This window comes from Leuciscus leuciscus, assembly GCF_965113295.1.
Source record: "Leuciscus leuciscus genome assembly, chromosome: 7".
NCBI classification, from domain to species: domain Eukaryota; kingdom Metazoa; phylum Chordata; class Actinopteri; order Cypriniformes; family Leuciscidae; genus Leuciscus; species Leuciscus leuciscus.
This window is the reverse complement of record NC_138731.1, coordinates 32793760-32820749: the sequence shown is the minus strand read 5'-3', so window position 1 is coordinate 32820749 and position 26990 is coordinate 32793760. Positions and strand designations below refer to the sequence as shown.

The 26990-nt window shown below is 36.5% G+C and overlaps 3 protein-coding genes across 5 annotated transcripts in view; 2 read left to right on the top strand and 1 right to left on the bottom strand.

Moving 5' to 3' along the window:
* The window catches only part of kdm6a (lysine (K)-specific demethylase 6A), a 55183-nt gene extending 44572 nt beyond the window's left edge, over positions 1-10611 (bottom strand). For all 3 annotated transcript variants that reach the window (XM_082174492.1, XM_082174493.1, XM_082174494.1), the window contains exons 1-4: positions 10154-10611; positions 9953-10016; positions 5350-5458; positions 5209-5258 (exon numbers count right to left, since the gene is read on the bottom strand). In XM_082174492.1, the coding sequence (XP_082030618.1) occupies positions 5209-5258; positions 5350-5458; positions 9953-10016; positions 10154-10311 (381 nt within the window). In that variant the 5' untranslated portion in view covers positions 10312-10611. The remainder of the gene's footprint in view (positions 1-5208; positions 5259-5349; positions 5459-9952; positions 10017-10153) is intronic.
* A 628-nt stretch (positions 10612-11239) lies between these two features.
* fundc1 (FUN14 domain containing 1) lies at positions 11240-13328 on the top strand. Its single transcript, XM_082174520.1, has 5 exons — positions 11240-11385; positions 11982-12144; positions 12257-12332; positions 12434-12562; positions 12718-13328. The coding sequence occupies exons 1-5, from the start codon at positions 11367-11369 to the stop codon at positions 12793-12795; spliced, it is 465 nt and encodes a 154-aa protein (XP_082030646.1). The 5' UTR covers positions 11240-11366; the 3' UTR covers positions 12796-13328.
* Positions 13329-13939: 611 nt separating this feature from the next.
* efhc2 (EF-hand domain (C-terminal) containing 2) lies at positions 13940-25473 on the top strand. The gene is made up of 15 exons (XM_082174511.1): positions 13940-14024; positions 14428-14616; positions 14708-14858; positions 14951-15174; positions 15243-15494; positions 17566-17673; positions 17820-17958; positions 19025-19190; positions 20021-20163; positions 20262-20458; positions 20610-20743; positions 21335-21529; positions 23333-23425; positions 23512-23614; positions 25278-25473. The coding sequence occupies exons 1-15, from the start codon at positions 13983-13985 to the stop codon at positions 25389-25391; spliced, it is 2250 nt and encodes a 749-aa protein (XP_082030637.1). The 5' UTR covers positions 13940-13982; the 3' UTR covers positions 25392-25473.
* Positions 25474-26990: the final 1517 nt, after the last annotated feature.

Sequence of the window (26990 nt, the reverse complement as noted above, 5' to 3'; positions counted from 1 at the left end):
ATTAGGCTAGCCTACGTGATGAGTTTGCCAGGGATTTAGAGATCGCCCAAAATGTCTGGGATTCGGCTTTTGCGTTCTACAGTCGCCATTCATTATGTTTACTGTGGCGAGCAGGACGAGGCTGACGGCCGCGGGAGAACGGTGCGAGGCCGGTGGCGTCATTACTGAGACGCGCCGGGTCTTGCATCTCTCACGGAGGAGCGGGAATTTTCTTAGCAATGGTAAAACGCACATCAACCGATTACTTGTTTAGCGTTCATGTAAACACTACATTCAGACTCACCAATCGGAATGAATTCAGTTAGATTGAAACAAAGGGTGTGCATGTAAACATGAATGGCGACCGCAGAACGCAGATGAATCCCGTACATTTTGAACGATCTCGCCCGCCGTTCAAGTCCGGGAAAAAGAGGATGGTAACCCCTACTTACTCAGCTTTCTCCTACTATTCAGCTTTCTCCACAGAACAAGAGCCTGCTAGCTTATAGGGTTGGGTATCGTTTGAATTTGAACGATTCCGATTCCTTGTTTCGATTCCGGTTCCTAACGATTCTCGATTCCGATTCTTTGGCAGGGTCAAAAAAGTTTAGATCCATTTTAATTCTATGAACTTTTTACTTTTTATGAAATTTACTATGAATTTCTCACAGGGCTGTTTTCAACTACAATATAAATATCAAATATACTTTAAACAACTTTTTTGACATTTTAAATGAGCTAGCTAACCAACGGTCTTTCTGAAGGAAATAGTCTGACCTTCTCCATCAATTGAAATATAAACAAATTTGCATCACAATAAGTGTATTGTATTGTATGTGATTGTCACTAACATTTTAGTAACTAAACTGAATTTTATTAGGTTTAGTGACAACATGTTACAATTTCTGGTAAGCTACGCTTTTTAATTATTTCATTTCAATTCAGTTATTGTGATTTGATTTAATATTGACTCATTTGGATAAATATTAGGTACTCAAGATAGGCTTTAATTTTTCTCAAGAAAAAAACAACTCACCTAATGCTGTAAACATACAGAGAGCCCAATCAGCTGGCAGTATTATTTAAGGTTAAAAATAACTCAAATTAAATATAATGCGTTTTTTTTTTTTATAATAACAACTTTATTTAATGATATAAGTTCAAATATAATAAATATGTAATATAGTACACATATTTAGCAAAATACTCTCTATAGCTCTTTTTTTCTTGCCAACTATGTTCATTAAATGGCTTTCCTGAGGTAAATATGACATAATTGTTCTCCAGCTATGTTATTGACCTCTTCACGCTGATAAAAAACACTGATTGATCGATATTATATATGAGGAATATACAGTTAGGTAAGTTGTAGTCTACTGTATCTTTCAACAGTGTTCGTGTTTTTTTTACTATTAGCTGCTAGTCGAGATGATCGGTTCACGTGCGCTAGGGATCTGTCGCGTCACATTGGTATTTATTGTTTGAATTTGTAATAAAATGGACAGAATCTGAGAGCTGAGATTTTTTTGTATATCATAAAGTAACTGCTCTGTCTAGTCTGTCGGTCTCCCGTGTCCTCTTTGCTTCACGATTTTATTGTGCGTGAGAAAATGGATGTGTGGTGTGAGAAGTGTCAATTGCGTGTGTCTCACGGTAAATGCGTGAAAGTTGGCAGCTCGTAAATGTGTTTATGAATTTTTTTTTTTTACGTTCGCCGGCATCGCGTGCAGTTTTCAAACGGACAAGCAGAGGACGAGAGAATATGGTTGCAACTTGCAAGATACCGAAGAATAAGAAAACATCATATGTACGTTTTTAAGGTTTAACGTCAGGGTTGTTTGCTCTGAATACATTTTATGAGACGCTGTGCGAGTTAATAAGGCAACTCACACAGCGTCTCATAAAATGTGTCGGTTCGCAGTTTAGCATAACAATCAATATACGCTTACACCTGTGCTAGTACACGCATTTACCATGCCGTGTGTACTGTGTACGTTACAAATGTTTAACTAAAGTGTCAGCGAGTTAACATTTGGCAGTTTGAAATCGATTATGTAGTTACTTCAGTTCAGAATAGGGCTAGAAATGACTTAGACAGCGGTTTCTTCTTCCGGTCGGCGGACTGTGAATCGAAACTAGGAATCGAAATTTAAACTTTTGAACGATTCCGGGAAAAATCGCAAAGCTAGTCCCGGTTCCAATCGATACTCGATACCCAAGCCTACTAGCTTAGCTTCCAAAGAAAGACGGCTGATACTGTGTACATTCTGTGAGTGAGATCCCTCTATGGGCGGGCTGAAAACATGCGGAACAACGCCATCTACTGGCTGTAGTCTTTTGCCTCTGGCCAGAAAATCCTTCGATGACGCAAAATGACGATTTTTGCGTCATCGGAGGATTTTTTCCAGACAAAAAAATACATAAATCTCTTGTCTCAGGGGGATATGAGGGTGGAAAGCATGGTAATTCGAAAATACTACAGGTTTTCTACTAATACAAAGCTTAATGCTAAATCCTGAAGTATCCCTTTAAAGCACCGTTTCTCTGTAGTTAAAAGGGACATTCATCTATTATATAGGATAATTATTTCTTTTTACAGTGTATAAATTCTCAATAGGCAGTTGTTGCTCCCATTTTAAAAATAATAAGTCTATCAGAAATCATTCTTTTCAGTCTACAATCTAATAAAAGTTAATCAGAAAAATAATTCAACTTTACCAGTTTCTGAATATTGCATGATCAAGTCAAAATAGTCTTTATAATTAAGTTAAAAAAACATGACACGTTAATAAAAAATTATTTTATGTATACTATTTAATAATACATAATAAAGTTTTGTTTCAAATGGATGAGTAAAATATAGCGCCAATCTATGCAGCTTGTCAAATTAAAGTTGGGCATCTGTCAAAAGAATGAAGGCTGTTTCCAAAGCTGACAAAAAGAAAGGTAAAATACACGTTACTTGTGTATCTGATTAAATCAAATTAATGTCATTAAAAAAAAAAATCACGATTTCATGGTCTGAAGCTGGTTACTTGAGAAATCAAAATCACAAACATGACACATGTTAAAGCAATTTTATTAATACAGTTTATTAATATGTAATATAATTATCTCAAACAAATTAGGAAAATAAAGTTAATTGAATCCAAAAACCTCTAAACGAATTTTAGAATTAAGACGGCATCAGTTAAGCAATAGATCATTTAAAAAAGTTAAATATAGGCCTACACAAATAAAAGTTGCATCTGTCTCTGAAAAAAAATCAGCAGCAATATGATGTTTTTGATCGATTTGATGTTATTGAAAGCTGAAACCAGAAAGAATAACTTTTTTGGTTTGAATGATCTGAATATGCACCACATCAAACCACGACTGGCTTGACTGCATGTTAAAGACATGACAGAACATTTCACTGAACTGCCAACCATTTTTATGGACCCTAGAATTTGGCATATGCTACCGGACAAATGCTGCCCTGTGTACAAACCCATAGGGTTCGTCAAATAAAGGCTTTTACATGCAGTCCTGTCAGAACAGCAGTCCCACTTTGCAGTGATCTTCTGATTTCCTTATTTAGTAAAAGGCATGAAAATAATAAACTGGCCGATTCCAATTGCCTCAAGTCATTACACTCTGCATTTTACAAAAAAATGTGAAAGATACGATATAATTTGCAATATGGATGTTAAACAGGCTGGACACAGCAAATTTCACAATCTTTTTTTAACGCATATTCACTTTGTCGATAACAAAACAGCGCAAAAAGTGGATGGAAACTTGGCTAAATTTTACATTCAGCCATCCAAACTTAAATAGTGCCAATGCTGGTAAAGTGCCAATAAATGAAATTACATTTTTAATTTATAGTACAAACGGTAAGAAACTCACAAAAGAACGTTCAGCCCATCTGTGCTGGAAATCAGCTTCTATTAGCCGTATGCTGAGGCTTAGCGCCTGATATGTGAGAGATGTCACTTCTACAGTCGACAGCCGTATCTGAAGTCAAAAGCACTCCATCACGGTGAAAGTTTGCACTGCCAAAGAAATTTCACAGCCAAGAACGTCACTATTGCTCAAGGAGAAAACAGTGTTCGGAAACCCAGAACTGTCAGAGGCCATTACTGACAATCACCCAGGATCTAATTCCACATTCAAAAACCTTCTTACAGACAGCTACACCTAGCCAGACACATCAAACTGTATTGCTTTCACTAATAACAGACACCTGGAATTACCATCTATTACAGGAGATCCAAATGCAAGTGGCCCTACTAAAAATAGTCTTGGTCTTGTGCAAGTACGTGTTAATTTTTTATCGTGTCATTATCACTTAGCTTACTTTAAGTTAAAACCCTTGTTTGACATGATTACGCTCTACGCAAGTACATCACCGTTCGATATTATCCGTGATGCATTAAGACAAATGCAATGTTGCCGCCTGCATCCATGACCACATAGGAGAGTGGTTGTGATCGGATCAAAATGAATTTCCAAAAGACACTGGTCCCTGTTACCACCTGTATTTAGTTTGATCTACTTGTTGAATGGATTTAAAGGGTTAGTTCACCCAAAAATGAGAATTCTGTCAGTAATTACTCACCCTCATGTTGTTCCAACCCCGTAAGACCTTCGTTCATCTTCGGAACACAAATTAAGATATTTTTGATTAAATCTGAGAGCTATCTCACTCCTCCATAGGCTTCTAAGGGACTGAAACTTGCTGGCCCAGAAAAGTTATTAAAGAGATCGTTAATATAGTCCAAGTGACTACAGTGGCTCAATCTTAAGTTTATAAAGCGACGAGAATACTTTTTGTGCGCAAAAACCCCCAAAAATAACGACTTTATTCCACTATTCACTTCCTTCTCTCTGGGCCTCGAGTTAGTTCACGTAGTGTTTTAGCGCAGCGCGTCTGTGTTGTACGCCACACGCATGACACTTTGAGCCACTGTAGTCACTTGGACTATATTAACGATCTCTTTAATAACTTTTCTGGGCCAGCAAGTTTCAGTCCCTTAGAAGCCTATGGAGGAGTGAGATAGCTCTCAGATTTAATCAAAAATATCTTAATTTGTGTTCCGAAGATGAACGAAGGTCTTACGGGGTTGGAACAACATGAGGGTGAGTAATTACTGACAGAATTTTCATTTTTGGGTGAACTAACCCTTTAACAGCAAATGTAAACTGTGCCAGTGTGTAATCAATGAGAATTCAAGCATCCCTCACCTTCCAGTAGTCTGACTGTAAACTGTAGTATCTCTGGTATGCAGATAATGCTAAACAAAACAAAAAAAAAAGAGAGAGATTAAGACTGATAGTCAAATTTTTTTAATGAATAAAATAAATATTCCTTAAGTCAAAACTCACCTTTAGAATAATCTTCCAGTAAAAGGTTGAAGTGTCCTAACTGGCAAAACACCTCTGGCTCCACTTTCCCTTCAGCTTTTAAGATGTAGACGTCATAGCAGCGAACAGCCTGTAAAGTGAACCGCAAACAAAACGAGTCAGAATGACCACCTGGAAAAATAATCAATCAGTTTGTCTTGAATTTGATAACAATTTAAAGGACAAAACAATTGGGCCCGTTACATATATTTTTCAAACAACTTTACCATAGTCATATTTACCATTAGATACCCCAGCGTTGCTGATATACAATGCAAAAAAAGATATTCTCTTGATACTTCTAATGCATGTAAAAATGTACAGGTAGTTGCACTTAAACAGTCTAATGCTCAATCCAAACATACATCTCGGCCCACATTATGACATTTTCTGTAGCCAAATGTCTGTATTATTGAACATGATTCCAAATTCAGCAGCAGCCATACACTACCGTTTAAAAGTTTGGGTTTTTGTGGAAAAAGGGAAAGCAGCAAGGACACATTAAATTTAATAAATGTATAATGCTAGAAAAGATTTCCATTTAAAATAAATGTCGTTCTTTTGAACGTTCAAAACATCAAAGTTTTCATGGTTTCTAATTTTTTTTTTACACTGTTTCCAACAATTGTTTCCTGAACACCAAATCAGCATATAAGAAAGATTTCCAAAGGACCATGTGACACTGAAGACTGGAGTAATGATGTTGAAAATTAAGCACTGCCATCACAAGAACAACTTCCATTTAAAAAAAGAAAACACTTAAATTAGGGGTGTGCACGATTTTAGATTGTGAACGATTAAAATGTCTCCACGATCTACCTGTTTATGTAGTACGATACTACGATCTGTCTTCAGTCATTTATATCTTAAATGACTGTAAACAGTTCAGATGCATGTCAGGTCTTAAAGTGTCATTATCATTAATTACAAACAAAAGACAGAGAAAAATCACTCACTGGTCTTGACTGAATAACTTCAGTAGCTTTAAGAATCAGTGTATATTTCATTCATACAGCTAAGTCTGTGTTGTGTTTTATTTTTACATTTGTTTATGCAATTTCTTACTCGAATGCTAATGTTACAGTAAATACATTAAGGAAAATATTAAGGAACTGTTTATTTAATTTGTATCTTATTTGTTTTTGTCCTATTAATTGCAATTTGCATCTTTGTTCTTATTTTCAATAATGATAAAATAATAATAAGATTTTGACTATCGCCCACAGCCACCCTTACTTTGTCCTACCTTGTAAGGCTAAAACAAATTAAATAGGGAAATTAGTTTGACTACTGCTCTGTGACTTGCAAAATAGTCGTAAATCCCCACATGAAAAAGTATCGTAAAACGATCGAACATTTATTTGCATGTTATAACGTTTAACATTTACTTCATTTCATCTAACAAGCTTAACTCCAAAATAAATGTGGCACATGAATGACTAATACAGCGTTAAAGACTTGTTTCAACTGCTTTGGTAGAATGTTTGAGACAAAGCAACATAAAAGTACAGAAGGAGCAATCATTGTAAATATACTAATGCAGCACACAATATTCAACTGGTGGTCTTGTTTGCTTGTCCCCCATCGCTATACTTTAAAGCTCTGAATCTGATACACCTACAACGTCATCCAAGTTGAACAGAACTGAAGGTCACAGAAAAGGTTAAATACACTGGTCATTTTCTAAGACACAAGCAGTTCAGGAGGTTTCAGTTTGTATTCTTGGATATATGTTTTGGACTATCGTGTTAAATTGCTAGAACTTTAATTAGGCTGAAGATAATGAAATTGCTATAGACGCACACAAGCTAAACACACATGTGCTATGCTTTATGACATAGCAAATGATTGTTCGCTTGTTTACAACGATCAGTCAATGAGTGAATTTGTTCATTTAAATAATAAACATTGGCTACCATAAAGTCTTTTTAGACAGACAATATCCAGGAACAAAAAAAAACCTTCAGAATATTTTGATCAATAATGTTAGTGCCAATATTAATACATGTTTTGGTGAAACTAATAGGAAGAAGCGTTCATTTAACCGCTGCACCGTGGTCTTTGAAGAGAGCTGTATCTGGGACAACACGTTTTGACAGACATGGCTAGTTTGTGGGAAGAGTTGAACAGAAGCAGACAGACAGCAAGCAATGCTCTCACCAACAGCGCTGAGCCGGGTGACACAGAGATGTGCACGTTTATTTCTAAATGAATAGTCTCATTCTTTTTAGAGCCACCAGAACTTCAAAATGTCTGGCCTATTGCAGAGATAGTAATTAAACATTCCACCTGGCCATCTCCTAAGAAAAATCCAGATGATTTACAAAGGAAGATGTGAAAAAATAAGTCTACATGGAATTGTAGAAATGGGTCTGCTGTAAAACAATTGATGAATGTTTATATATGCATTTATATTGATGAATGTTTATGTGCATAAATGCGGTTTAGTCCACATTTTCATCGTGCCTCTTCAAAAAATGTGGACTAAACCACTCAATTCCTATTAGTTTCACAATCTCTTTATGAACTTTTTGAAGCATCAAAGTGGTAGTTGCATAGCTATCTATGGTGGGATAGAGATCGCTCAGATTTCATTAAAATATCTTCACTTGTGTTTCAAAGATGAATAAAAAGTATTACGGGTTTGGAGCAACATTAGGGTGAGTAGATGACAGAATTTTTATTTTTGTGTGAACTAAACCTTTAAGGTTTTCTTATAATTATCAGCAATTATTTAGTACATTTCATGTGTCCAGTAAATATAAATTTCTATGAATAATAAATCCAACCTATTAATCTCATTTTACAGCACAGTTGTGTCAATAAGCTTACATCCATACTTTGGATAAAAAATTTAAAATATTTTAAGTGGAGACCCTTTATCATCTTTATAACTTAAACCTCATACTTTATTGCAGTTCATATTTACATTAAGGGTCCTGCAAAATGACAACGATTTTTTTTTAATGCAAATAGGTTGTTCATATGTAACAACAGCCACATTTATAAATAAAACATCAGCCATTAAAACAAATTAATGGCTCATGAGACATAATATCCACTATCCAGCACTGGCGTACAGCAACAAATGCTGCATGCAAACGCAGGAAAAGTCATGCAACCTAGCAAAGAAACCTAAGTCAACTGGCCAAATGAAAACCTCTATTATCGGCAAAATTCATTGTTAAACAACATACAAGTGCTCGTAAGCAACTTGCTTGCTTTACTGAAAGCATGGCTGCTGAGAAAAGACTGAAAAGAGACCAGCGTTCACCTCACATGCAGTTATAGTTCGTTAGCATCATGCTAACCAGCTAGCATGTAGCCACTGCCGGGTGAAACACTGGTGGGGGATCAGTTTTAACCTTCCCAGTTCCTCTCGAAACACTACAATAGTCAACAGACCGGGCTAAGATCTGCAAATAAGTTCAAGAATTCAAAACTCTGGCCTAACAGAGTATGACCAGCTCAGCTTGCTAAACTTACACACTTCAGAGGTTTTATCATCATCAAACGACAGATGCACCTTCTGGCACAATTCTCTATAATTAAGACAATCAATTTCTACACACACACACACACACACACACACACACACACACACACACACACACACACACACACACACACTAACTGATATTCAAATGGATGCAAATAAATAAAAACAACCTCATCATTGCCCTCAACTCTTCATTACCACACTTCAACGAGGTCATAATAGGCGAGAATCTGTGAAATAATTTCATACAATATGGACTGACAAACATAAATAAATCTTCTCAACAGAACAGTCTATTCCTCGGATAGTGATAGCAAAACAACGCACAAAATGAAGAAAGTCTGACTGCAGTTTAAACCCAAACAAACATAACACTCAGTTTAATAACTCCATGATTACTTTCAAGGCAGTCAAAATATTAACTGAGGGGAACAACTACAGAACCTTATCACTGACATGCACAGAGCAACCTATCAAGTCAATTTTAATTGTATAGTGCTTTTCATACAATACGCATTGTTTCAGAGCAGATTTACATAAAGTCATGTTGGTAAAAACTATAATATCTAGTCGCATTTATTAAGCAGATAAGAGCTAAGGTATATTGAAGTTTAAATTTTACAACGATACACAATCACGCAGATTTGCTTTCTGTGAGTATCCTGACTATATGCGGATGTAAGTCGGATGTCCAACTTTAAATATATCGCTGGGCGATAATATGCTTTATATTGATATATATCTATGGCTGCATAGTACAACGTGTAATATTGTGTATAGCTTCTATTTCTTGTTTCATAATAAATACCTGTTTACAGCATCATAAAAGTGTCACGCACACAGCATTATTCTGTACAATTTGATGTTTTTCGGGCTGTATATGGCTGCTGATTAATAAAGTATACACATATGTCTACAGACCCCCTTAAGTGCCATTGCATAGTGTACTGTATCAATTTTATGCTTTTTTTTCTGTGCAATGTGGTTACATTGTGCAGACTGGTGTTGCATTGTAATTTCCCTTATATGATTAGCAGAGTTATGTGTCTATCTGTCTAAAGCCCCATCAGTGTCATACACTCGTACCTTTAACAGCAAGGCCTTCGTTCTGGCGCCATCTTCATGAAGCCTCTGAAATCCAAACAGTGTGCTGCAAATAGAGGACAACACAGGCGGTTCCGTGTTACTTTACCTGCACCGCATTCATTTGCACCGCTTTAACATGCGGGGAAGGCTCATAAAAATGCACAGAGGGTCATCGGTGCAGGTAAAGGGGCTTTAACTGACCTGTCTATGCTGGCTAAGCGCTCCCTTTCTTGCGGCGTAAGCTTCGGAAAGTCCTCCTCGGTTTCACTCGCTTTTCCCGCCGCCATTTTCTTTTCCTCATCACCACCACCAGCAGCAGCGCGAGCTACAGCGGCCACCGACACTCCGCACGATTTCATAGACAAAAAACTCCAGCGAAAATATTTACGCACCGCAAGCCGAGCACCCTTTTGCGTAGATCTACACGCAAAAATGAATAGACGGAAAATAATTTCCTCTGAACACCCCCTTTTTCACATTGTCCTCGACATAAATGAGTCGCAGGTAGCAGGTACACCAAAATGCATGCAGAACGAGCAATGCAAGGTTTAACGGTTTAAATTGTTATTTAGTAATGTCTCAAACTTCCCCCTAGTCGCCAGCTCAAACTTGTTATAATTGTGTCACTCAAGCGAACCCACGCCGCCGCCGTCGGAACGCCTTCTCTGTGGTTTGGGCCAATCGCTGCTTTCGACGAGGACCACGTGATCGGCCTTGTCTTGGGATCCTTTTTTTTCACATAAACTTTCAAGGGGGAGGGTAAATAACAAACCCCTCAACTTTACGCCGTTTCTTCGCCTGCTGCGATTGGCTCACCTGGATGTATTATGATTACGTAACACAATCATAAAATGCATTATTGGTTCAAGCATCTGTCTGTTTGATAACTCAGGGTTTTGAGGATGTAGGAGAGCGTTGCTAATATATACGTTATACAGTATGTACAGTATTTCATGGCATTTTATTGTTTTTTGCAGTTCTGTGATATGTCTAATTCTGTAATGCCCAAGTTTCAGATAATAAATGCCACCACGTTATCATATCCCATAAAGTATAATCCTATTATTCTTTCTTTCCTTCTAAAAAATTCAGAAAGAGGGAGAGATATATCCAATAACTTTATAGAAAAACGGTGGAAATGATTAAGATATAATAATAATAAAAAATATTATTGATGTTTGATATAGTGCAGTGTTTCTTATTATATAAAATAAAGCCAGTTTCAGGCAATCAGACCACTGGTGTAGTTAAAAAATATTGTATATTCTAAAATTGCACATTACATTTGCTATGTATTTTCGAATAGCACATACACGCAATCGTAAGGGTCTGTGAGCAGTGATCGTACGTAAATTACGCAGGATTTTGCGTAGAGCTGCAGCGGTTGCGAACATTGTGAACGCAGCCTCATAAAATGGCGGATCGCAGTGAAGGTAAATAAATTGGCCAACCAAACATTTGAATGAATAGTCTTGATTGCCAACGTGTTAATTTAACCATGTGGGTTAGTATGTGCAACGATATGTCCGTCCCCAATGTAGTTGCAGTGTGTTCGCGTATTATGTCAACAGACTATACAGAGATATCATGATGCTAAATCGTGGGAGATTCAACCATACTGTTTTCATTTTCATTCGTATCTTTCTAATTTCACGTTAGTGAATGCATTTAAAATATAACGTTACTCTAAAGAGCCTTTCTCTTATATTTGCGATGGTGAGGTTGGCGACCCTTTTATCAGTGTTAAAAATACTTAAAGAATGCTTCGTGGCAATTTCTCACAACTCCTATTTTGTTTTTGTATCAGATCATAAGGGGGTTAATCAAAATTAATAAAGGATGTAAAACAGGTTGTGGACCTACAGTTTCTTTTTGGGTAGAAATACACGAATAATCTGTATAGTTATTGCTTACCAATGCAAAACATCCAAATGAATTATATGAAGGGACATTTCACTTGCATCCATGTTTTGTGATTCTGTATACAATTACTATATTCATGTATAATGACAGTTACTGTTGTTTTCAGATGTAGATGCAGAGAGTGAAGATGAATTGTATGAGGTGGTTAACATCACAGATTATGCCAGGAGGCATCAATGGTGGAGTCGTGTTTTTGGGAGCAGCACAGGGCCCATTGCAGAAAAGTACTCTGTGGCTTCACAGATCATGATGGGTGGAGTGACAGGATGGTTAGTGTTAATATAGACAATAAATATTCTAGGTTGTTCCACATATGAAATAACTGAATAAATGCATTGATTATTAGTAGGCTATATCCACTCAAAGATCTCTGTCCTCTAGGTGTGCTGGTTATCTCTTTCAGAGAGTTGGAAAAATTGTGGCTACTGCTGTTGGAGGGGGATTTCTTTTGTTACAAGTATGGATTATTAAAATGCATGCATCATATAGCCTAGCCATTTTAAGGATTATGCTTCAATCTCATCTTTCCTATGGGGGAAATATATTTTCTTATTTCAGATTGCCAACCACAGTGGCTATGTGCAGGTTGACTGGAGGAAAGTGGAGAAGGATGTCAATAAAGCTAAAAAGCATTTGAAGAAAAAGGCAAACAAAGCATCCCCTGAGCTCAATTCCTTTATAGAAGAGGTAGGTATTCTGTCATACTTTCATCATCATTATACCAATGTATACAAAAATTGTAAAACCCATTTTGTATTATTATTTAGCGAATGCACATAATGCTTCAGCAAGTTCTTATTACATAACCTACATTCTGTAAATGGTATGTTTGTCCTATGCAGTCTACAGAATTTGTGAAGAGGAATATTGTTATCTCGGGTGGATTTGTTGGAGGATTTCTGCTGGGCCTGGCGTCCTAAATTAAACCTGGATCTACTGTATTGCTACTGATATAAGTATTTTGCACAGTAATATTCTCCCTTATTTCAGTATCACAGCGGTACAACACTGGGACTTGATGTATTGTCAAAAGCAGTTAGTGCAATGGACATTTGCTTTACTGTTGTTCTGAACATATTCCTCTAAAATGTTGTTCTTAACTGTACATAGCCCAAACAACCTGAAGGAGAGAGAGGTGTATCTTGTGCCAATAACTTTATAGAAAATTGGTGGTGTGGTTTTTATTATGTTGTTTTTAATTTTATTTAGCTTATTGTTAATCAGTAAAACATCAACATGAAGTCTGTTACATATACAACTTACTAAATTGTTTGTATTTTGTTTTTGACTGTACATTATTTTAGTTAGTTGTACAATTTCTTTAATATCTACGTGTCAAAAAGCATGCATTGTTTTTTGAGAGTTTTACATTTCTGATTTATTTTATTAATATACATACTTACACACCAATATCATGTTTGTGGAAATAATAAAACTAAAGTCTTTCTGGTTATTTACAGTCTATTCATTCTTTTTGATTTGTTTTTTAGTTTTAAGTGCACCTGTCCTGTTGCTTTTACCTTCATCTGGTTGGTCTCCAGTGGTGCAAAGAAAACAATTCTAAACTTGAGGAAGGTTTTTAAAAACAATTTGATGTATATTTATACAGTATATGTTTATAGAAGACAAACGCATGAACGTCTTTTACCCAACAGACTTTTTACAGGGTAAGTACACTTATGATAATTTGGCTGCACAGACACTAATCATAGATCATGTATTTTACAGTATGTAACAACAGATAGGCTGAAGAGATTGAGAAGTACTCATTAGCTCAAATTAATTTGTAATTTATTTATTAATTAATCATTTCTGACGGCCTATATTCGATGACTTAATTGCATGTTTCGCGTTATCGAAACGGTGATATTCAACATTGCCCTTTGTTGCTGAGATAACGGAATTATGATTCATATTATTTTAAACGAAAAGCATAATAGATTAACCGGTTTCATGAATGTATTATCACGTGATGTGTTCGTTGCCTAGCAATATTTGCAAACAAGTTATTACTTTGGCGACCAGTTGTGAAGTCTGGTGTCGTCCATACTGTCTATGGGTGTCGTCCTGCTCTGAGGAAATATTACATTATCGCTTGCTACTAATAATGGCGTCACCAATGCTGCCTGGAAATTCAGTCAACAGAAATGTAAAGTATCGATAAAATATTTTGTCTGCATTGAGGGGAAAAATGAATGAATAAAAGCTGTCTGTATTGTTAGCTATGTTAGCGCCCAAAGCGGTTTACTTTTGTAAACATTTAAAGTGTGTGTGTGTGTGTGTGTGTGTGTGTATACGTTATATATTTATTGTGTGTGTGTATATAAGTTTATATATATATATATATATATATATATATATATATATATATATATATATATAAAATATATAAAATATTCTATATATTTGTATTTTTCAACCATTCAGTAACGTTACTGCTGAAGAAAAAAATGAAACTTCATAAAATAACAAATGTAGAAAACATTTTAGTGTGGAAAAGCAGGATTTTCAGGAGATGATTGTACATTTTATTTTTATTAACTATTTTCCAGCTTGGAAGAGATAAATTCCACAAATCTCAGCATTTTGATTATTCAAATGGAGTAGCCATGATGGTTGGTGCAGAGAAGCCAGGCATAGGAGGAGAACTGCTTCTGGGGCAGAGCGCAAGACCCAAGTATTCACTCTTTCCAAAGAAAGAAGGCAGTGATACTCCGGCATGGGTTGCCTTTAACAAACAGGTTTGTCATCATTATAAGGAATAATATACCTTTTTACCTAGTGCTGTGCAAAGTACCTATTAATTTCCCCTCTCTATTTTCTTACCTGAAGGTCCTGTGTTTTGATGCTTATTTCCAAGAAACTGTACCTCAGTGTAGGGAAGAAAAATATAGAGTACGAAAGTGCAAGATTTACTTCTACCTGGAGGATGACACCATACAAGTAGTGGAGCCAGAACTCAAAAACAGTGGGCTCTCACAGGGTAAACTATCAAAATCAAACATATAGCATCCTGATTAATGAGAAACCAGTAAAAACATCCTTTTTAAATCCAGCTGTCCTTGTTCCATGTAGGAACTCTCATTCGGCGCCACCGTATTCCTCTCCCAGCTCCTAAAGATGATTGCTTCTACAATGTGCACCATTTTAACATCAATCAGGAAATATTGCTCTATTCCAGGACCTTTATGATTACAGACTGTGATCCCTTCACACGCAACTTCTTGATGAAAATGGGGGTGCGCGTAAACCCCCTTGCTTCTGCACCAGCAGATCCCTATACCACACTTCGACAAGAGGTAAGCACCATGAGTCTACACAGCAATATCAATACTTCAGTATTATAATCTTTCTTTCCCCCTTGCAGATGGAGGAGAACATGAAGCCACTGCGGCCGTATGAAAGACTGGATACCCTGAAGCAGTTTTTGGAATGTGACCAAAAAGTCCTGCGCTTCTACTGCTACTGGGATGATACTGAGAGCACGTTTGGAGACCCCAGAGAGATGATCCTGCATTATTTCCTGGCAGATGACACCATGGAAATTTATGAAGTTTTCCCTCCAAATTCCGGTCGAGATGCTGTCTCTAAATTTCTGCACAGGGGCAAGCTTCCCAAGGTTAGTAAAAAACAAACAAAAAAACAGCACAGCAAAAAAAAAAAAAAATTCTTGATGGACAAAAAATGGACATCTTGTTTTTTTGGAATATTGCAGAATTTATTATAATTTATCCTTGCACATTATTATCATTAAAAAAAAAGAAGTGAAAAAGGAATGTGCCCTTGTAATTTTTAATCAAAATAGCTTTGCAACAACATCATCTATTCTCTGATGATGCGTTTTTCGGCATGAGGGCGGGACAACCTGTCACTCACATGACATCACAGCAATAGCAAAACATCCAATTAATTCCCGATGGACAAAATCCTACAATTTTCTTGTTTCTTGCAGATCAAGAAAATATGATCATATAACACCGATTTTATCATCACTGCATTGGTTACCTATAAAGCTCCGTATTAATTATAAGATATTGCTACTGACTTATAAAGCCCTAAACGGCTTAGCTCCAGTCTATTTAACGGATCTTCTATCACCCTATAATCCATCGCGCTCTTTAAAATCACTAAATTCAAGGCTTTTGGTCATACCTAGGATATCCAGAACCACTAAAGGAGGAAGAGCATTTTCACATTTGGCTCCAAAACTCTGGAATAGTCTTCCTGATACTGTTCGTTGCTCAGACTCGCTCTCCCAGTTTAAAACTAGATTAAAGTCGCATCTCTTCAGCCAGGCATTCATATAATCCTACAGTTCAAACTACAATCCGGCCTGTAGCTCATAAATGCCAGAGGAGAACTGGCCCCCGACTGAGCCTGGGTTCTCCCAAGGTTTTTTTTTTTTCTCCATTGGGTCACCTGATGGAGTTTTAGGACACCATTAGGTCACTTGATGGAGTTTTAGGACACCATTAGGTCACTTGATGGAGTTTTTCGGTTCCTTGCCACTGTTGCCTTTGGCTTGCTCAGTTGGGGATATTTTGGGGATATTTAATTTAATTTTATCAATCAATAAATTCCTCTTGAAACAAACTTTGTTGTATTATTTTAATTTAATACTGTGAAGCTGCTTTGATGCAATCTGTATTGTGAAAAGCGCTATACAAATAAACTTGACTTGACTTGACTTGATAAAGCCTTTATATTCAAATATACATTATAATAAGGAAGAAAAGATTGAAATCGTTTCATGCCGACTTGAACACATCCTGACATTTTTTTTATCAGTTTCAACAAAAATATTAAGCAGCACAACTGGATTCAATATTGATAATAATAAGAAATGTTTCATGAGGACCAAAGCAGTATATTAGAATGATATCTGTAGGATCATGTGAAACTGAAGACTGGAAATTGGAAACTGGAAACTGAAAATTCCCATCTTTGCCATCACAGGAATAAATGACAATTATACATTTTTACAATTATATATTTAAAAAAATATTAAAATAGAAAACAGTTATTTTAAATTGCAATGACATTTCACAATATTACTGTTCTTACTGTATTTTTGATCAATTCAGCAGCAGCCTTTGTGAGCAAAAGAGACTTCTTTCAATAACATTAAAAGAACTATCTATAGACCCTAAACTTTTGAACGGTAGTGTATAAGCATGGGTTTAAACTTAAAACAAGAAATCAACTTGTATGTTATACAAATTTTAAAAATATTAAAGCGGATGTGCTAAAGATGTGATGTCAATGAGGGTGAAATGAAATGAAAATGAGTCTTCACTGTTTGTTCCACCTTTAGACGAGACTAAGTGGTTATCAGTTCCGCTTTCCTCTTTTGCTTGGACAAATTTCTCCATCCTCCATGCCAAGCTTTTATCCAGACTGACAGGGCTGAAAGAACATCCAACTTCCCTAAAGCACTTTTTAGTTTCCTCCCTGCTTTTGTTTTTCAGTCTAAATTCATTATGAAAGATGGGTTTGTTCAGGGGGTTTTTTTCTTCTTTTTTTCTGTTGTCATGTTGTTTTGTCACACATTCTGTTGCCTATCACTAAATGTCATCTGAAAAGGTTTGCAGAAATCCCCCTGTGAGAAAATAATGAACCCATTTGCAAATTTCGCTTGTCCTTCAAGTAATGAAAAAAAATGCAGTTATGCTTCTGCTTCTGCCAAACAGAATGCTCCTATTCCCAAACGTCAGCCTGGAGAAATAACAGATCGCACACTCCTCAATGTATTTGGACCAGTTGGACAAGGAGGACGCTACATTTTGGATAGCCTCAAAGTAAGTACTGATTAAAAAATAGTCCATTGTGAACACCCCAGGAAATTCATTAACAGTTTTTTACAAATACCATTTTTAATTAGTTTAGTAGCCAATTGTTTCAATTTTAATGGATTAGAATGTCAATGTCTCCTTGACATTTACAGACTGGAGCAGTAGATGAAGAATTATACAAAGACTGTGACCTGATCATTGGAGGCATCATTAACGTGTGGGGTCGTAGGGTCTTGTTATATGACTGCGACAACTTCACTAAAGAGTATTATCGCTCCAAATATGGTATTGGTGAGTTACATCATGACTCAAGAGGACGGAGTAGTATTTATGCTTTTATAGATGATGAGATATTGGCTTAGCGTTAATATTGATTTATCTATCATATTTCATGATTTGTAATAGTATTGTCAGTGAAAATAATCGAATTCCTTACATTCAAAGGAGCCATTTGTCTTTTTATGATTTACTATATTCTTTTTTATAGTATAAACATATCAATATTTAATAATAACAACTAATAATCATTTATTTATTTATTTGTTCATATATAGGGCCGCAGTAATAATAATAATAATAATAATTATTAGCATTCCCACAACCCTACATTAGACAAATGGACAAATTGTTGTTAATATTATTAGTTTTGGAGATTTTCAGAGGGAGGACTACTTTCAGGACGTTATTAATGACCACATGGTGTCAGTATTGAGTTTCATCTGTTACTCTGAAGCTATGATGAAATCACATTTATTTAGTTTGCTACAAACAAACTCTCTACAACATGTGCATCTTGTGCTCAATACTTCAACCCCTCATTCTCAGCTCACATCTCGTCTGTGTGGTCTGACAAGCTGTTCGTTATTTTCAAAGTCTTCCTGTTGTAAATCCCATGTCTCTATGAGAGACTAATGCTCCCCGGTGTGCTTTCATCCCTGTGAATAACACACACTGAACGGCAGAAGACTAAAGGAGCAGAACTGATTGACACCTCAAGGTGACTTAGTTTTTGGACAGCAGATATGAGCAATGGCCAGCCCGGCCTCTTTATCTTCAAAAGCTCCGATATGAGAGTCACACAAGCTCCGTGCCAACAGTAACACAATACGGGTGCGCGTGCATCTGTCTGCTGCGGCGTTATGCCGACTGAAGAGATCATAGCATTAGTTACACATGAGCCTAATGGAGCCAGGTTGACACAGGCTCTGATGAAGCACTTGTTCACTTTAAGATGAATTGAATTCATATGGGTAAACGCAACTCTGTATGGCTTTACTTCCGGTGTTCCATGCTCATGTCTGCTTAAATGTGTGTGTGGGAGATGTTTTTGATGTTTTCTTCCTGTGTGGCTTTATAGAGGACTTCACACCTGTCTCATTCAAGGCCCCGCCCCCTCCTAAACCAGCCAAACAGGTGCCACCCTACACTGGATTTGGATCTGAGGAAGATTCGCTCTGCTCCTGTCAGGGTTTGCTGCCTAAACCTACACAGAAAGATTTCAGGAAGTTTATGGAGAAAGACAGGTAACCAGCGGCACTAATCTCCCTTAGGACGTCCAGAGTATGTTCTTCCCTTCCATTTAAAACCATTAATATTATATCAAAACAACATTTCAGACCCTTACTGGTTTCTGATCATTTTGACAGAAGAGTTTAGACCCTTGTCTGTCCTACTAAAATCATCCTTCATCAGTTAAGTGCAGCTCTTTGCAGTACAGCACTAGGAAGTGGACGAACATGTGCCTTCATAAATAATCAGAGGCTCAAACGCAATCTCATGATACTTCCGATGTAAAACCAGCTCTTGCAAGACAGTTTATTATTATACATTGTTTTCACAGTGCTTCACTTCCAAATATAATCCCAGAACCAGTATCATGCTGCAAATTATTCTCTTGCTCAGTTTGCTTTGGACAATACATTGTCATACATTGGCAGGCGTAGAGTTTGAAGAGAAAAATAAAGCTGTTCAAAATAAAGGATTTAGGATTCTTTTATAGATAGTAATAACCTCAAAGCAGCTAAGTGACAGGACTAAACCCACACTGAATAAACAAAGAAACATCTTGAATTTAAGTAAGGAACCACATCCTGATTTTGACGGACTGTTGATTAAATATTTAAAGAAGAATCATTACAAGTTGGAAAGAGGACAGATCTTCCGACTTTCTAGTAAAGTTTGGATGCACATAGTTTTTGGAATGGAAAAAGTTCAATGACTAGTGAATATTCAATAACAGTTTTTTTTTAACTGATTGCAGTTCAGTTGGGGTTGATGATATCATCCGGTGTATTGTAAAATAAAAAACATTCTCCTGCCAGTTGATAAATTAGCCTTTTTTCCTCAACTCTAGGCAAGGTCTGGTGAGCAATGTGTTGAGATTTGTAGGGAAAATGCTGACTGACAGTCCTATCGACAAGGAACGCGTTTTTATCATATGCATCTACCTCAGTGATGACACCATGGTAGTCTTTGAACCTCCTCAGAGAAACTCAGGTACTGCCGTCCTGTTTAAATTCAGGTCAGAAAAAAAAAAAAAAAACATGATAAAAATTCTGCCTAATTTGATTCCATTCATTGTTCTTGTGTTTAAGGTGTGATTGGGGGTAAGTTCTTAGAAAGAGGTCGCGTGAAGAAGCCAGGACAGGAGCTGTTTAAAAGTGAGAAGTCTGAGTATTTCACAGCTCAGGATTTATATGTGGGAGCTCGAGTGGATTTGAACAATCAGCCTTTCCAGCTGCTGGATGCTGATGAATTTACATTCAACTATATGGAGCAACATGCTGATGAGGTAACACACAAAAAATCTTCTCTTTTCCACAACCTATTTTGTTTAACATTGTTTAATGAACAAATCATCCAACTTTTTGCTAAGCTGTGCCAAGATGTATGTTTCTACACAGAAACTTTATTTGAAAGCCCTATGTTTCTCAATTACTTAGTTCCCCAAGGCCAATATTGGCACCATTATCAGCAAGGTAAAATCCATCAGTGAGGAACAGCAGAAGAAAGTAAAACAGTTCATCATGATGAGTGACCCAAGCAGCACTGGCTTCATTCCATATGAGTCATTCAGGTAAGGAGACGGCCAAAAATTCACCAAAAAAAAAAGGGTGCATAACACATCCTGTTCTAACCTGTTATACTGAGTGAGATTTTGGACCAATTTCACTGATTTTTTGGGTGGGATTACCTGCAGAAATAGAACTGAATGGCAAAATTTTCTGTCACAGTCATGGCTGATTGGGGGAAAAAGAAGAGACCTTTTATTGGTCATAGTCCCTGCAAGACACAGTATAAGAAGCAATGACTTTTGTTATAGAAACGCATATTGTCAAATAGAAGCAGTCAAGGCTAATTCAGACTCCACTGACAGGCATCGACCAATGCAGACCTTTTCACCAGATGACAGTAGGTCTACATTAATTCTCATTCCAAGGCACGACAAACAACGATGCAACGTGTTCAATTGGCAAAAACAAGCACCGACCAACGGAACCAGACGCTGACAGCAGTAACACTGATTCGACAGAACTCAACGAATGTGTTTGTTGCCATTGATCGCCGTCTGTCGGTGCAGTGTGAATTGGCCTTAAAAGAACTATTTATTAAACTATTTAGTTTGACATTGCACTCAAACTTAAATTCATGACTGTGTTCATTACAGGACTTTGTTGGCAGATATGGACATTCAGTTGTCTGAACACGAGATCATGACGCTGGGTCGCAATTATTCAGTGCAGGAACAGCCAGAGGTGAATGTGGGCCTCTTGCTTGCCGTGGCTCAGGATCAGCTAAAGAGGAAAACCTTTGAGAACTTCTCAGATATGATCCGTGCTTTCACACACGAGGACCGGGGCAGGTAGAGTTTTAGCAGGATTTATTCCATATAATCATCTTTCAATTTTAGTCTCAAATCTTAACTTTTTAAAATAAATTTTCAGTCTTTTATATTACAAAGTAAAATTGTAATATATATCTTATGTAATTAATTGTGCAAATAGGGCTGTCAGAGACAAATATTTAAAGGTGCAATGCGCAAGTCTCGGAGTTTTTGCAGAACTATGCCCCCTCTGGCGACAAGTGAAACTGCAACCAGAGGTGCGCACGCTCATTCCGTCCCGAATCCCTCTTATTTATTTTACTGTACAGGATTATAGAGGCAATCGCAGTGATCAGAGAAGGGCTCATTCAGCCCATTAGGCAATTGTTTAAGCATGTATGGGTTAGAAAAACGGGTATTTTTAACATGAAATGTTGCGCATTGCACCTTTAAAATGCAGTATTTATTCTTATGATTTATTATTGGGATAGCGTTAAATTTAGATTTTTTTGCATATATGTTTAGTTTCAAAATGGGATGTTTTTTTTGTGCATTCAGTTCTTCTTTTAAGGAAAGGGTACAAAGTAATATGATAAATATGTCAATTCGTAGGCTTTATTCTCATACCATTGATAAACATTAAAATGTGACTCTGACTAAATATGATTAAAAAACAAATACTTTTTCTAAAAGTCTGAGGCCACTACTTCTATTTTATATTTGTAAAATTTACAATAAAAAAATCTTTAGAAATATTCACAAGTCATATTACTACCTGCATAACAATTTGAATGAAAATGTATGAATGACCTAAAAATAGTCTATCCTAATTATTTACGATGCATTTTAATACGAAATCAACATTGACATAAACATGCATTCACACAGAACCACAGAACCGTTCCTCACTTTTCTTTAAGGACACACACTCTCATGCAGGCACTGATGTGGACCACTAACAATCACGGTGAGGTAGAATAACCATCAATCTGCTTTCGATTGAGGGGGTGCGATTAGTTCCAGCGGTTCAAGTGAAGCATTGGAAACAGATGAAGACCTGTGGCATGTTGCAGGCAGGGGGAATTGATGAGGAAGAATGCCGGCAGGTCAACGTGCTTGTCCTGTTTATGTCACCCTGTGTAAAGTTTAGTTATTTTAAGATGTTCAAAATGTTCTGAAAATAATTGAACCTAGAGCGTCTGCAGCTGTCTGTCATGAACTCCATAAGAAGACTGTATAATTTTATAATCAATTATATATAACTCTCTTATAATATGTACCATTCAAAAGTTTGGGTAGTTTTTTGTTTTTTTTTTGGGTTTAAAGAAATTAATACTTTTATTCAGCAAGGATGCATTAAAATGATCAAAAGTGACAGCAAAGTTTTAAAATTATTAATTTTATTTCAAATAAATGTTATTTTGAATCTTCTATTCATCCAAAAAAATTATTACTGTTTCCACAAAAATATTAAGCAGCACAACTATTTTCAAAATTGATAATAAAAATAAATGTTTCTTAGGCACCAAATCAGCATATTAGAATAATTTCTGAAGGATCATGTGACACTGAAGACTGGAGTAATGATGCTGAAAGTTCGGCTTTGTAAATAAATAAATAAATTACATTTTATAATATATTACAATAAATAATATTTCACAATATTACTGTATTTTTTTAAATCAAATATATGCAACCTTCAAACCTTGAAAAACATTAAAAATCTTACTAACCCCAAACCTATGAGTGTATATATTAAGTTATATTTATTAAATAATGTGCTGACAAAAATTGCTCATTCATCTTTTTGTCTCATTTTTGTCCACACAAATTGTGCTGAAGATCTGGACACCTCTCTTCTAAAGAAGCATGGATCATCTGTAAAGCTTTTCGACTGCCCCTCTCTGATGACCTACTGCGAGCCCTTCTCGAGAAGTAGGGTCAACAGAGCAAAACTCCCATTTATTATCCATGAAACATTTCAACGCAACGCATCCATATTTCCTGCATCTCTCATCTAGGTTTCAAGACGAGTCTGAGAAGATCGACTATCACGCCTTCCTATCAGGCATCAACTGGAGAGAAAACCCTGCCCCTGCTGTGCTTCCAGATGTCACCGTGAAGGTGAGTTTGAACATGGTCTGGATGCAATGACTATCAAGAAAAATAGTCCATTTGTTGTCACCAAACACATACTTTGATATGTCATACTTTTTATCGTTTGCTAAAGCCGGCACATACACATGAGAGTGTTTGTGTCAGGGTCCAGGAACTGGTAACTTGTGGGCCCCACAAACTTTGAGCACCTCCAAGCCTCATCTCAAGTAAATCAGCCTTGGGAAAAACCCACTCAACAACTACTCTGAAGTGGAGCTTTTATTACAGCGCAGTAATTTAGCATGCCTGCTTGGAGCCTAAGCAGAACCATCTGCGCACTGACTCACAATGAGAAGACTTCCAGTTCTACAGGGTCTTAACTGACCAGCAGGGGGAGTTAGCAGTCGATTCATCTCTAGTTTCTCTCTGCTGTCTTTTCTATTTAATCAGGGCTTGCAGGAGCATACATAGTGATGCGAAGATGAAGCCATGAGAAGCAAGACAGACTTGTGCAAGCTTCTTTTTCTTTTTTTTGCTTTGCTTTGCTCACTCATTTCTCATTTCAATTGCCATTTTTCAGAGATTTCCTGTAGCCTAAATTAGCAGCCATCACAATGGTGAATTACCCTGCATTCATCAAACACTTCTTAGTATGAAAAAAGTCAAGTCACATTTATTTATATAGCGCTTTTTACAATACAGAATGTTTCAAAGCAGCTTTACATAGATAACAGGAAAATAATGCACAAAAGTTTGTTTCCAGAAGAAAATAGCGTCAGTCCAGCTTAAGTAAGTTCAGTGATGTTTCATGAACATATTCTTCAAAAAAGAAGAATATGCACCTTCAAGGCAACATTGAAACTGTAAGGACTGATTGATCTGTCTAATTGGTCTAGTGAATAGAGCCATGTTTCTGTGCATAAGAAACGTGTATACTTATATTACATATGATTCAGTGCCTATTGCACATATTTGTTTAAAAGATAATATATCATATCAAATGCACTGATATCCAGTGTTATTTTAATACTATTAATATACCATTATAGTTTTTTATTAATTTTAATTAGCTGTAGCTTTATATTTTCAGTTTTCACTTTAATTTTAGTAAGTTTCATTCTGTTTAGTTTGACCTTATTTTTGGTTTAATAATTTGAGAAGAACAAGGGTGTTGCGAGTTATTTTAAACAGTTATTACAGTTCATAAGTGTGTTGATGACAAATTTATGGTAGTATGTCAAGAGTATGATTTACCAGAGTTTATCACAGTACTACATTTACCATGGTCAAAACACACAAAACTGTCCCCCTTTTTGAATTCATTGATAATTACATTGGATATTTCAATGATATATAGACTGCTGAACTAGAAATGTTCCCGGTTTTCATTTCAGAAATCTGGTCATCTTAACATATTGAGCAATAAAAATCTTATCTGCAGCAATTCTTTTTAAAAGACGATTGCTGGTCTGATTTACTAAAGCACAAAAAGTCGTTAAGCATTTGTCATACATTTTTAAATAGCAAGTACAAGACATTTACCATGTGCTAAAGTCAATCCGGCATGATAAATCTATCTCTCAGTGCGCCTTAATTTGCAGAGACATGAAATGAAAGTGCCAGCTAAACACATGTACTCCAGGAAACTCTGCGAACTGTTTCTCAAACCCTGTCTTGCTGTTGTTTTTAGTTTGATGCAGACTGGAGGGGAGAAGCTGCAGACCCTGCAGTTAAAACCATCAACTACTCACTCTTGCTGGAGGATGCATTTGGCAGCGCCGCCACGAACATTAATGACAGCTAAGAATGGCCTGATGGGATCCTCGATAACATGAGAAAAGTCAAAAAACGTTGTGTATTGCTCTGATTAAATTCACATTGTTGCACATTGTTGTTTCTGTTGTGCTGCATGAATGTCATAATACCGTTTATGTGTATTTTTTTATTCGACTTAAAATCAAAAACATGCTGAAATAAGAGAGCTGTTTGGGAGTGCCTTGGGACCAAGCGTGGAGCAGTTAAAAATACGAGCCGCTAAATCAAACCATATTTACAGGCAGACAGACATTCACATTTGCCGTGATTGTGTGTGGATAAAGATGTCAATATAATACGACAACATGCCATGGCCATGAGAGAAAACAACTGCCCGTTACAGTACCCAAATTCCTATTTCCCAAAGGCCTTTTCATGATTTAGTTAAAGCAAAGCAAGGGTTTTGTCCGTGGTGAAAAGGTCCAACATCCTCATTTTATAACCTGCATTTACTGTTCACACTCTGATCTGGCACATTATGCAATTGATAAATGCTAATGCTGTATATAAAAAGACAGGTTGAGCGTGTCTGTAATCAGAGCTTTTGCGTTCAAGGCCTCAGTTCCTGGCCAAGACAGAAGAAGTGCATTACATCACACGGGTATTATCAAGTCTTCATTCCTAGCCTTCACACTTACTAAAATATTAGCCTCATGAGTTAGCAGGCTTCTGTCTGAAACACAAAGGCTGACGCATCTAGGACATATTTAGCTTGGCTCCAGTCAATGAGGCCACACTTTGACATCCTAGAATGCAACAATGACCCCGGTTACATCTGGTATTAACATCCATTTCTGTGGTCAGCATTAAATACAGGTATAAAACTGGGTTCAAATTGTTTTGGGATCTGATCACTCAAACCACACTCTGAAGTAGTCAAAAATCATGTGACCACATTGTATTTTTAGTGTAAATGTTAATGTGTCACAGGCAACAACTAGGAATTGCCAGATATTGTCTGCAAAACAAAGTCTTGGTAACTAAATAAATGTAGATTATGTTTAAGCATGCACATGTTCATTTAATACAGGTACTCAACTAAAATAACTATACGCATTAAGACAAAAATTCTCATATCACCCAAAATATTAATGTCAGTAGTAAAATATTCCCTTTATGTTATTATTGTGGTTGATTTCATTTCTGTCTGTAGCATCAAAACATTTATGTCACTGAGCAGGTGAAATCACAAAAGTAAGATATATAGGCCTATTGTATTAACAATAATAATATGAAAAAAAGCCTCCACATATAAGATGATTACTGCCCGAATTTCCTTCCCGAATATCAATATTAGAGTTTTTGTCAAGGCAAAAAATAAATAAATAAATACGGGTAAAAAAGGTCGATTGTCACTTTCAAACTAAGCAGCTTTCTGTTGGCCAGCGTGGTGAATTGGGGTTACCAACTTGAACATGCATGAAATCTGCGTGTGGAACTCTTTCGCGAAACTCCCGAGCTCCTGGATTCCTCCGGAAATGACTGGATTTCGCCCGCGAGCATTGGTAAATGTGATCGCACTTTATAAGTCATTTCTGTGGCATAGCACATTCTATGTAAGACAACAAATTATTTAGATGCGCAATGT

Coding starts and splice junctions, on each gene's coding strand:
- fundc1 (XM_082174520.1), top strand. Junction 12,145..12,256: donor ATGGGTGGAGTGACAGGATG/GTTAGTGTTAAT, acceptor TCTGTCCTCTAG/GTGTGCTGGTTATCTCTTTC. Junction 12,333..12,433: donor GGGGATTTCTTTTGTTACAA/GTATGGATTATT, acceptor TTCTTATTTCAG/ATTGCCAACCACAGTGGCTA.
- efhc2 (XM_082174511.1), top strand. CDS start 13,983: ATGGCGTCACCAATGCTGCCTGGAAATTCAGTCAACAGAAAT. Junction 20,459..20,609: donor TGGAGCAACATGCTGATGAG/GTAACACACAAA, acceptor TCAATTACTTAG/TTCCCCAAGGCCAATATTGG. Junction 20,744..21,334: donor ATTCCATATGAGTCATTCAG/GTAAGGAGACGG, acceptor TGTTCATTACAG/GACTTTGTTGGCAGATATGG.